The 11,845-nt window shown below is 62.2% G+C and overlaps 1 protein-coding gene across 1 annotated transcript; it reads right to left on the reverse strand.

Moving 5' to 3' along the window:
• Positions 1 to 187: 187 nt before the first annotated feature.
• MYL10 (myosin light chain 10) lies at positions 188 to 9,839 on the reverse strand. Its single transcript, XM_042922209.1, has 7 exons — positions 9,730 to 9,839; positions 7,564 to 7,656; positions 6,996 to 7,071; positions 6,047 to 6,151; positions 2,905 to 2,983; positions 724 to 772; positions 188 to 427 (listed from the first exon to the last, which is right to left on the reverse strand). The coding sequence occupies exons 1-7, from the start codon at positions 9,820 to 9,822 to the stop codon at positions 329 to 331; spliced, it is 594 nt and encodes a 197-aa protein (XP_042778143.1). The 5' UTR covers positions 9,823 to 9,839; the 3' UTR covers positions 188 to 328.
• Positions 9,840 to 11,845: the final 2,006 nt, after the last annotated feature.

Consider the following 11,845-nt stretch of genomic DNA (forward strand, 5'->3'; position numbering starts at 1 on the left):
GAAGGCAATGTCCTGTGGCCCAGCTGGGGACCGTTAAAACTGTCAATTAGCTCTAAACACCAGCTCATCAGGAACATTTGAGCAAAGCTGGGGAAGTGAAAATTTTGGAAAAACCAACAACGCGGGAATGTTTCGCTGTCTCCCCCACCGGGGCATTAATCACAAAAACTCAGGCCTTGCTTGCACGATTTATTCTTGCTTTGCCCCCAGCCCACGGGGCGAGGGGAGCGTTTTCTTTACACACATTGGCTGCGGGGCCTCCCCAGTGGCCGCCCCCGAAACACCGCCGGTGTTTGCCGCCTCCGAAGGGGGGGGGGCCCTTGGACCCCTAGTCCTTCTCTTCGCCGTGGGTGATGATGTAGCACAGGCTCCTGTAGTCCAGGTTGCCACACACATCTGGAGGGAAAGCCGCGAACATCTGCTTGACCTGGGGGAGGAGCAGGGAGTCGGCCCGGATGAAGGTCGGGAGCAGGGGGTCACCCGAGGCCGTGGGGCACAACATTGTTCCCCTCTCTGCGGTTGGAGGCAGGGATGGAGGGCCCAGAGGCCGGGGTCCCACGGCCGCCCCCACCCATCCTTGTTCTCATCCAAGGGGGTCAACACCTCAGCATCTGAGGAAGAGCGATCTCCAGAGGAGGGGCTGCTGGGATGGGCCCGGGGCCGGCCCGCACCTTCCAGAAAGATCAGCAGCCCCGGGCGGAGCCCTGAAAAGCCCGCACTTACCTCCTCCTCACTGAACCGGTCCGCCTGGGTCATGAGTTTCTCTTTGATGCTGCTCAAAGAAGAGGAAGGGCCACGTTCAGGAGAAGGGCCACCCCGGGCGTGCACACGCAGATTCCGGGGGTCATGAGGGCAGGCAGGCTGTGGGGAGGAGCCCTGCCCCAGGAGGCACCAACCAGATGTCTGTGTCGCCTGGGGTGGACCCCTCGCCTCTTGGCCTCAGTTTCCTCCTTGGTAACACACACTCTCCTCCACACATCAGGCAGGGACCAAAAGAAGTGAACTTGGGGCCCTGACATGACCTTAGGGCCCACTCTGATGTCCCATCATGCAGTAATAATCAACCTCCAGGTCACGGAGGGGAGCCCCTCCTTCTCGGTTCTAGATGGACCACTAGTTCAGCTGGTGCCTCTGGCTGACGTCTACAACCGGGCTTTCGAGAGTACAAGCTGCTCGCGCTCAGCCAGGGGTCGGGCTGAGCCCGTGTCCTGCCCGGGTCTCGTTTGCTCCTCCTGGCCCTGGAAGTGAGAGCCAGCGGTCCCCCATCACCGAGGGAAACCGAGGCTCGGGAAGGGTAAGGATTTGTGGTAGCGGGTGGGGCCCGTGTCCCTGGGTGGTCCTGGGGAGCAGCTGTCCGCGGGGCCCGGAAGAGCAGCAGGAGGTGGGGCAGGACAGGACTAGATGGGCCCTCAGGGGACATGGCGGGCGGGGGAGGGACCCCAGGCCCGAGCGCCAAGCGTCCCGTGGCGCCAGCATGGCAAGCCCGCTAAAGGCCGACGCACATTTTCCATTATTTACGTTACTGTGGGACAGTCACAGTTTCCAGCTCTCCGAGCTGGGGACTGTTCACAGACTCCGTCGCTGGCAGAGCCTCTGCTGTGGCCTGCCTGGCGGGCAGCCACGTCCTCCGGGTCCGATACCCCGGGGGGTGGGGCCTTCGGTTCCCAAACTGAGTCCGTAAGGTGTTCCTGGCCCCGCACTGGTGGATCCCGACCACCGCGGGGGTCGCCCTCAGTGCCCCCCGGGGGCCCCCAAGATGGGTGTGGGAACCGTGGACCCCTGGAGGAGGGGTGAAGGAGAGGGTCCCAGCCTGCAGGAACCCCGAACGTCCCCTTGTCTACCCCTGGCGAGCATGTGACTCACAACTTTGGGGGCTGGGGGTCGGTGAGAAGGTGTGAGAGTAGACAGACCCTCCCTGTTTCACCACTGCCCAGCCCCCCACCCCCACCCCTGTTATGTGATGATTCTAGCAGGCAGCCAAGTCAAGGCCTCAAGCATCACAGTAATCCTTCAGAAAGCCCGTGCCTGGGGAGGAAACTTGCCTGTGTCCGGGTTACCCACAGGCCCGGAGAGACCTTGGAGGCTCTGAAGGGACCGCCCAGGGACAGTTCCGTGTCCTAATCCCTGGGCTTGCCACCCTTGCCCCCAGCCCTTAGCTCTCTGCTCAGTGCTCTCGCTGGGCTGAGGATAGCAGGCGTCCGAGTCCCCACCTCTACAATGCCAGCCCAGTGGCCCGCCAGACAGCTGCCCTCAGCCGCTCACGCTGTGCATCCCCAGCTGAGCTGGTCCCTTCCTGTGTCCCCTCCCCCATACCTCTCCCCAGAACCCTGGATCCTATTGGCACTGGCCTCTGGTGTTTCAACGACCCATCGGCTCCCCTCTGTCCCCACCCTCGCGATGACCGTAACCCCGTCCTTCCTCCACCAGGCTGGGGGTCATCTCGCCCCATCTGACCCCACCTCAGGCTCTCCCATGCCCCCAGGGTGGACCCGGAGTCCAGCCACCCCCTGGCCAAACTCGCAATGCCAAGCCCTGGCCTTTCACCGCCGTGTTCCTGCATCTAGAATGTTCCCTTCCCCAGCCTAGGCAACCCATAGTTGCCCTTCAAGGCCCCCCTCTACCGCCACTCCCTCTCGCCACTGGGAAACCCACCCCTGGTGACTCCATACTCCCTGTACAGTTCCACACAGAAGTGGGGACACTGAGGCCCAGACAGGGGAAGGGGCACATCGAGTGACGGCTCAGCTGGGCAGGGCGGCGCCCTCCTGGCTCCCGGTCGCACGGTGCCTGAGCATCGGGTCGGGAGGACACTGAGCCGCCATCCAGCCTGACTTCACTCCAGCTGGCTTATCACCTGAGCCTCTGGGGACAGAAAACCCAGAACGGAGGACAGAGGGGACTTACAAATCAGCCTTGACGAAACCTTTCCCTTCGGTGTCAAACACCTTGAAGGCGTGGAGAATGGTCTCCTCTGGGTCCGTACCTGGAAGCAGGACATGCAGGCAGGGAGAGAGCTAGGGTGACGAGGCCAGGGCTGGGCGGGGGCTGGGGGTGGAGGGGGGTGGAGGGGCTTCCTCCCCTCCAGAGCGGGGGCCAGACCCAGTGGAAGCAAGAGAAGGGAGACTCCTGAGAAACAAGGAGTGGGAGCAACAGGAAGGCCTGTGAGCGGCCTGCCCCGCGGTGCGTGGACACCCCAACTGAGCACTTGGTTCATGCCTCCCCCTCCTGACGACTGGCCTGATTTTGGAGACGGAGGAACTGAAGCTCAGAGGTCGTGATTAGTGAGGTGGGGGAGGAGCACAGCCAGAGCAGCCCCTGCTTGACCACCCCCGCAGCGCGGGTTTGGCATCAGAAGTGTGTCGACTTCCACAACAGGGTCGAACGCCCAGCCCCCGGTTGTGCAGATGGGGAGACTGAGGCCCAGAGAGACTCAGGGTCTCGCCCAAGGCCTCACGGCTTCTGGATGACGGCAGGTGACCTGGTGACCCTTGCCTGAGCGCCTTGCCCTCTGCCACACTGCCACCCTGCTCACCGCAGCCCAGGGACGTCCCCTTCTTTCTTCGAGGCCCAGCTACGTCACCAGTGAAATGGAGGCAAGGACGGTGGTTGCTGCCCGCCTCCCAGGATCAGTTGACAGAGACGGGTCGTCAACGGTACAGATCTTGTCAAACACGGATTGATCACGGTCACAGACACCTCTGAGTGCTCCGTGCCATTTTATCTCATGGAACCCCCAGGACACCCCGTGGGGTAGGTATTGATGTCCTCAGTTTGTCAAAGAGGAAACTGAGGCAGAGGGGGGCTCTGTGCTTGCCTGAGGCCCCCACTAATGAGGGGAGGGAGGGTTAGAAGCCAGGTCTTTGGACTCCAGAGCCCTTGCTTATTGTGCTGCTCTGGGCTCCTGCCCGGCGGACTGGAGCCTTGCTAAGACAGGAGTCTTGCTGTCCGGGTCATTCGGTGCCTCTGAGGCTGGCCGAGCCACCGAGTGCTGGCCTGGGGGCTCATGGAGGGCGCGGCAGTGGGCTTCCTCTGGGGAGGGCAGCGGGGAGCCCGTGTGCCCAGCCCAGAGGCTCAGCCCAGGGTCCAGCCAGGGCAGAGCCCCAGGCCCTCACAGCCTGGCCGTGAAAGCAGAGAAGGGGTGCCCGAGGGATTATGGGGGGGGCTGGTGGGAGCTCTCGGCCTCCCAGGGTTTTTGAAGAGCCCCGGCAGTAGGGGCAGGTGGCTCCGGCCCACTTTCCTGAGGACCAGCTACCCGGGGCTCAGGCCCAGTGGCCGGACAGTGACCACAGCCTGATCCTCCCGTCTCTCCTCCCAGAGACTCTCTGTCCCGCGGACTGCGAACCTCACCAGATGGGGTGCAGCGGCCGTTGGGACCAAGTGTCCGCGCCCCAATTAGAGGATGAGGCGGTGCCTGTCCTAGCCCCCGGCTCCTGTCCCCACCACTGGCCAAGCGTGCAGGCTCAGCCAAGTTCACATGACAGGCTCAGATGGAACCCCTGTCCTGCCACGCCCGCAAAAAATGAGAAAAAGCTGCAGTCTCTTGGCCCCGCCTGGCCCTGGGTCATAACTGTTAGCTCAGCAGTGCACGACATGAACTTCAGGCCTCCCTGCAGAATCACTGGCCGGGGTCACGCGTGTCTTTCCCAAGAGCGGACCCTGGGCCCAGCCCCTGGGGCCCAGTTCCAGCAATAACCCCTAACGGCTTCCCTTTCCGGAGGAGGGCCAGGCCCAGGCTCCATGTCTGGCCCTCGGTCTCCTCGTCCCTACCCGTGGGAGGGTGGGGCTGTTAGGTCACAGGTCAATTGTTGGCCTTCTAGCTCCAGGATCAAGCAGGACAGTGAGGACAGCGTGTGTAGAGGTTATTGTACCTTCTGGCAGGACACAGCCCATGAGGGTATTATGATTTCTTGCCAGACGCAATCTGTGATGCTGCTGGGGGTCCACCCCTGCAGTGGGGTTGATGGTGGCCCCCAGAACATACGCCCATGTCCTCGTCTCCGGAACCTGGAAATGTCACCTTACTTGGAAAAAGGGCCTTTGCAGATGTAAGGAAATGTTGAGATGGGAAATCACCCTGGGCTAATCACCCTGGGCTGGTGGGCCCTAAATCCAGTGACAAGTGTCCTGCTGAGCTCAAGGCAGGGGGAGACGGACAGACAGAAGAGGAAGGAGCAGTGTGGCCACAGAGGTAGGATCTCCCCTAAAGCCTCTTGCCAGATGTCGGGCTTCCAGACTCCACAACTGAGAGAACACGTTGCTGCTTTTGCGAGCCACCAGCTTGTGGTTATTAACTAGAGTGGCCTCAGGAAACGAACACAACCCCATTTTGCAGACAAAAAAACCGAGGTGCAAAGCAGACGAGCCTTGCCCGGGGTCACCCTGGGGGTCAGTGGGAGGGCATCAGGCAGCCTGAGGGTGGGGGGTGACAAGGCTCACCTCCCAGAGCAGCCACAGCCTAGAATCTTCCAGCCCAGGAAGATGTTACTGAGGGGTGGAAGGTAGCTCGCTGTGGCCCGGAGAGAAAGGGACAGAGTTGCCCTGACCCCAGGGTATGGTGGTAAGAGCTGGGAGCCATGGTTAGGTTCTCTCCCCCGCCACTTTGATGCTGGGACACCCGGGGCAGGGGTGGTGACACCCCTCAGCCCCTTGATCCTTTCCCTGCAAGCTGTGTGAGTGACCTGTCCAGCCCCGGGGTCAGCCACAGGAACTTCCAGAACGCCCTCCGGTGCCCCTGCTCCCATCGGCAGTGGGTAATGAGGCAGAGCAGGTAAGACGAGCGAGCCCGGGGGTAGGGAAGCAGGGCTGGGGCCCGTCCTGATGGTGGGCGGAGGGTTTTCTCACAAAACTGTCCCGTTGGCGCCCCCCACCCCCAGCCCTGCAGGCGGGTGTTATTACAGTTACCGCTACTCTGTGGTGTAGAGGCCCCTGGGGCGGGGTGTGTGCACCCAGGGGGCTGGCATCCGGGGGCTACACCTCGCTCCCGGCTGTCCGCACACAGGGCCAGGCTGCCCAGCCGCTCCCCGGGGCCACCCGGAGCCTCACTCACCCTTCAGCTTCTCCCCGAACATGGTCAGGAAGACGGTGAAGTTGATGGGCCCGGGGGCCTCCTTCACCATGGCCTCCAGCTCCTCGTTCTTCACGTTGATGCGGCCTGGAGGAGGGGAGGAGTGGGGACACCCAGGAGCATAATGAGGGACACAGGGGCCCCTGCCTGCAGGCAGTTCCAGGAGAGCAGAGCTCAGGACCAGGGAGCGTCCTACAGGGTCTCCCAGCTCAGCTGTCCTCAGGCCCTGCCTACCTGCCCGGGGACCTCAGGAAGGGCGACACATTCAGCCACAGTCAGCTCTCCCAGCCTCCCCCACTCCCGCCACCACCTCAGCCTCCTTAGAAAGGAGAACCAGTTGGCGATTATCCCCATTTTGCAGATGAAGGAACTGAGGCCCAAAGAAGGTGGAGCCCAGGTGCATAGGGGCCGGAAGACCTGGGCCTCGGGGCTCATGGGCCCCGGGATGAGGTCAACTGGAGGTGGGGGACTCGGGTCCCCCATGGTCCCAGCGGACGGTCACATCTCCAGGAGCTCCAAGTTCGTTCAGACGGGACTTGGTTATGCCCTCTCCCCCCGGCCTGACCCCCACCCCATTCATGCCTGAAGGCCTCTCCCTGGGCCCTTAGAGGTGCAAAACCCTCCCCTGGTAACCAAAGCCGGGCAGCCTTGGGCCCTGCGGACGTGTCCAGCCTCTTGCCCCAGCATCCCCCACTGCTCTCTTGACCCCTGACCCCACCCGGGCTTTCCAGACCAGGCCTTTGGAAGGGCCATTCCCGCACCTGAAGGAGCACCCCCCCCCCCACCCGCCAACCTTCCAGGCACTGGCTGCCCCTCCCCTGCCCCCCAACGGCACCCAAGCCCCTGTTGTCCCCAGCCGCCCACTCCTCCCGGAAGGGCTGGGCTCGGTTCCGCCCCAAGCCCGGAACCTCCACAGCTGCTGGTCACGCACCCAAGGCAGCAAAGGTGTCTCTCAGGTCCTCCTTGTCGATGAAGCCATCCCGGTTCTGGTCCATGATGGTGAAGGCCTGGTGAGACGTGGGTACTGAACGGCCAGCGACCCACCCACCTGAGCCCGGGCTTCCCAGAGCCGCCCCCCACCCACAGGGGCCATGCTGCCTGGGTAACAGCCGTACAGACCCCTCCGGCCAGCCGCTGTCCCGGCTCAGATGGCACCAGCCAGAGAGCGTCGGCTAACCCACTCTGCTCCCGTTGCGTGCTGGGCGCCACGCCCGTCCCTCCCCCTCATGCTCACAGCAACCCCATTTTACAGACAGGGAAACTGAGGCTCAGAGAGCAGAAGGACTCTCCCGAGGTCACACAGCAAGCAAAGGAGGGGCGGGGGCTGCCCAAGGAAGACAAGTCACACCTCTAGACGGGGAGGGGCACCGGGGTGGCCCCTAAGAAGGGTGACATCATCATCCCCAGGGACTGAGGGCGACCCAGGCCTCGCCGGCCCCATGGGTGCTTTCCATGCGTTGCATTAACCCTCCCGGTGGCCCCAGAGGGCACTGACCAACCTCTTTAAACTCCTGGATCTGGGACTGATCAAACATGGAGAAGACATTGGAGCTGGCTCCGCCCTCCGCTCTCTTGCGGGCCCTTCTCGGTGCCTGTGAGATGCCAGCGGGGGGGCATTGCAGAAACCCTTGCTCTGGAGGTCAGCCAAGCACCCGGCCCGCCCTTTCGTCCCACCTCCCAGAGTGTCACAGTCCCAAACGCCACCCCCGGCTGCGGGGTGTAGCAGACAGACAGGGCTCCTGAGGAAGCCTTGCGGATCCGCTGAGGCCAGAGGCCTGGGGGCCCCCTCCCCACCCCACGGGCCAGTCAGTGGCTTCCTGAGCTGGCGGGGGGAGACCCAGGAAGGACAGCAGAGAGGATACCGTCCGGCCACGGCTCCCTGTGTCCATCCCATCTGCGGGCTCCCCTGCACCCACCCAGGGCCCGGCTCAGAGTGCAGATCCGTCGGGAAACGGCTGCCCAGAGCTCAGGGCCCATCTCTGCAGCAGGTAGAGCAGGAGGCCACCCACGTGGAGGGTCTCCGGCCAGCCTTCCTGCCTCTACTTGCTTCTTTCAGGATATCAGGGGCCTGAGAGCCCACAGTTACGCATTCCCTGAAAGCTCTGGGTCCCCAAGATTCCCCCAGGGGGCCTTTCCCTCAGCAGCCATCACCAGGGCTCAGGCTTGGCTGGCGGTGCAAGCAAGGACAGCCCGGGAGGGGGAAGGCGGGGTCCCCACGGACAGCGGCTTCCCGCCCCCAGCCCCCCACCCCCAGCCCCCGCCTCCATCTCAGCGGGCACCGCCCTCTGTGCCAAGCCCCCTGCCTACCCCACCCCAGAGCGTGGGATCCCCCTGCACCCCAGCCCCTGTGTGGTCTCCCCGAGCTCACTCCTTCCCCCCACCCCCACCCCGCCCCCACCCCCACTCCCCCTCGGGCTCCCAGGCTGACTTATAATTAGCTATTACTGGGTGCTTTGTCTCCACTAATCCTTTGAAAGGGGGCTGGCAGGGTAGCCAGGACGTTATGATGCTGTAAAACCTCTGTAATATTTATAAATCCCTTCAGACATCATAAAGAAAGGAACCTCCCTGAGGAGCTCATCTCACATAATTACATATACATTTCCCTCTGATTAATAAAAAACAATCACTTCCGTCTGTGGGATATTCTGCCCTTTCTCTTCTCAGACCTGCCCTCGACCTTGGCTTCCCCCATCCCTGCCTCAGCCAGCCTTTCATGTCCCTCTTGTGGAACGTCGCCCCACTGTGTGCCGGGCCCTCTTCCAGAACCCCCAAGAGGAGACGGGACCCTGAGCCCCAGAGCCCTGACCTGCCTTCTGATCTCCTAGCTGGGACCCCGGCCAGCCCAGCTGTCTTGGAAATTGCCTTTTGCAATGTACCCCTAGAAAATAAAAAATCTTCTGAACGGAACACCTCGGGGCAGAAGGGGGTCACCGGACCTGAGTTCTAATTCTGGCTCTGCTGCTCACAGCCCCGTGATATTGAGAAAATCAGTGGCCTTCTCTGAGTCTCAGTGTCCCCATTTATGAAACCAAGGTAATGCCTCCTTCCGAGCATCAGGACATTTATTAGGCAACTGCTGACCTCCAGCCAGGCCTTGTGCCCAGTCCCAGGGACACAGAGCTGAATTTGGCCCTGTCTTGTCCCCAAGGAGCCCCCAGTCCAGCCAGGAGACAGGTGATCAGTGGAGAGCCATAGAGGGAGAGGCAGACACTGAGGACACAGAGAAGCCCCTGGGCCACTGGGCCACTCAGGGCAGACCTCCCGGAGGGGGTGGCTTCTGAGCTGAGGCTTGACAGCCGGGTCCGAGTTCTCAGGCCAAGAGGAAGATCGAAGGTGTGAGACACAGAGACGTGAAAGAGCGGTGCTGTTGAGACCCTGTAGGGACACCCAAGGGGCTGGAGACAGGGACAGGGGGAGGGCAGCAGGACAGGCCCCATGCCAGTGTGCATGGGACCCAGGCTATCCTGGAATATCAACCCCGACCCCCCAGGAACCATGTCCTCTGTCAATGGGAGCAGAGCCCTGCTTCTGCCATGAAACCTCTAAGCCTAGCCCCCTCCTTCCTCTGCCCTCCTCTTCCTCGTTCCTATCCCCCACCCCCGCAGCTTCAACTCAGCAGCCCCCACCAAGTCCGGGAAGCAGAGACCCAGATCAGGACCTACGTGGATAGACTGGCCACCCGTTAAGGACCGTCCAGGGTGGGCCAGGTGCAGGGACAACATCAAGGGTGAAGAAAAGGTCAGGACTAGGGACATGAGGTCAAGGTCAAGGATGTCAGTGGGAGGAGCAAGGTCAAGGTCAGGGTGAGTTCAGGCATGAGGTGAAGGTCAGAGTCACAAATGAAATCAAGGTCACAGGATGAGGTCAGAGTTGAGGAATGAGGTCAGGGTCAGGAGGCAGGGCAGCCCCAGCCTACCATGGTCTGGAGTGCTCCCTCTCGACGCAGCAGCACTGGGGGTTCTCAGGGAAGGCTCTTTAAATAGCGCTCCAGATCCGGACAACAGTCTGGAAGGTGACAAAGGACAGGATGAAGGCCTCCCTGCCAGGCACCTGTCTGGGGCCACTCGGAGTGGGTGGGCTAAACCACAGGATCTCCGCCTATACTGGGCCAACCGGATCTCTGCACCCAAGGGACAAAGGCCCGGGAAGGGGCACTCGGCCGAGGACACGCAGCATGTTGAGGCCAGGAACTAGCTGGGAGGACTTGGCCTCGGGCCATCTGAGGTCAGGAGAACTTCCAAGGCAGGGCCACCCCGCACCAGCTGGGGAAACTCAGGGCTGCAACATGGCCCAGCCCCTTGAGCTACTTGCCTCTCAGTGGGTCACCAACCCCCGGCGAAAAGTGGCAGGCAAGCACGTGTCACCCCCGTCAGCCTGGGGAGAGGGTTTCTGCCTCAGCCTGACCCACAAGGCCCCTCAACCAAGACGACTACTGCCTCGTGGTCATCCCATTACCCGCTCCAGCCCTCCGTCCGTCGACAATGTCCAGGGAGCTGAAAACGCAAAGAGACGGACAAAAGAAAAGTGGAGAGAGGGGGAGACGGGGGAGAACCGGAAAATCAGATCCCCATTCTTCTCTGGCCAGACGTACCCCCGGATGTGGCCCACCTCTACCAGGCCGGACCCCGCCCAAGGATTCTCTAGGAGATGGGCCAAGCCGAGTCCGCACCTGCCCCTGGCAGGCCCCCATGTGTCCAGGGCAGCCCAGCAGCCCCTGTCTGCCCGGCCAAGTTGGCTCCCATGTGGGACCCACCACGTCTGATCGGCTGCCAGGGCCGGCATTGCTGGGCTCAGGCAGTGAGCCCACCCGTCTCCAGGCACTGCACAGCTTAACTGTCCCCGGAGCTGGTCTCCAGGCCTCCGGGCCCCAGTACGGCTGATCCCTGCCTTGGGGGAGGGGATGTGATGAGTAGCTAACATTTATAAAACACAGAAGGGCATGTCATGTTCTAAAACGTGTCCTCCCAGTGAATCCTTGCCCCATTTTCCAGGTGAGGAAACTGAGGCTCACACGGGGTAAAGTCACTCATCCAAGGCCGATAAGTGGTGGTGCCAGGATGAGTCTCTCTTTCTAGTCGTTCCAGAAGGGTGCTTCTGGAAGGTTCTGCCCATCCCGATGCTCACCTCCCTGACCTCCCTGAGACCTCTGATGAAATCCTCCACCCTGATCTGGGGCCAGGACTGCCATGCTGTCCCCTGGCAGGGACCAACCACACGCCCCGCAGGTGTTCAGCAGGCTGGGGTGAAGAACCCTGGGGTTCAGGTCCCCGTCCTGCCGAGACTGCTGCGGGAGATGGGCTGGGTAAGTGTGGCGAGGGGCCTGCCCCTTTCTGGGTCCATGTGGAGGGGCCGGTGGCCACCGTCTGCACCTGCTACAGGGAGCCCCCTTTCCTTGCCGGGTCCATGAGCCTGGCCCTGGGGCTTCCTGGCCCTGGGCTTGCTGAGCAGGGAGATACTTGCCATCTGGGGCTTTATACCACCTGCTTCCTGCTGGCCGGAGGCCTCCTCATGCAAGGGCTCGATGCCCCTAAGCTCCTGCCTCTGGGGATCACCACCCAGGACCGCAGAGGGGCTCCGGAGGGCTCAGGACGGTCCTGAGTGAGCGGAGAGCCACCCACCCAGCCTGCCGGGAGGAAGGAAGTGTGAGACAGAATCGCAGTGAGATGTGGGTAAGTCACAACAGAGGTTACAAGTGCTTAGCAAACTAGTTCTGATGTTTTCCTTCCCTGGCCTCCTTCTCCATGTTACGAAAGCAGGGAGAGCTGATCAGAAATCCGG

Source organism: Panthera leo, chromosome E3 (genome assembly GCF_018350215.1).
Source record: "Panthera leo isolate Ple1 chromosome E3, P.leo_Ple1_pat1.1, whole genome shotgun sequence".
Classification (NCBI taxonomy): Eukaryota; Metazoa; Chordata; class Mammalia; order Carnivora; family Felidae; genus Panthera; species Panthera leo.

Bases quoted from the DNA above. Each gene is read 5' to 3' on its own strand.
- MYL10 (XM_042922209.1), bottom strand. From the start codon at position 9,822: ATGTCCCTAGTCCTGACCTTTTCTTCACCCTTGATGTTGTCCCTGCAC. The intron at 7,657-9,729 runs GTAGGTCCTGAT...GGCATCTCACAG, and splicing joins CGGGTGGCCAGTCTATCCAC to GCACCGAGAAGGGCCCGCAA. The intron at 6,152-6,995 runs GTGCGTGACCAG...CCCCTCCTCCAG, and splicing joins AGACACCTTTGCTGCCTTGG to GCCGCATCAACGTGAAGAAC.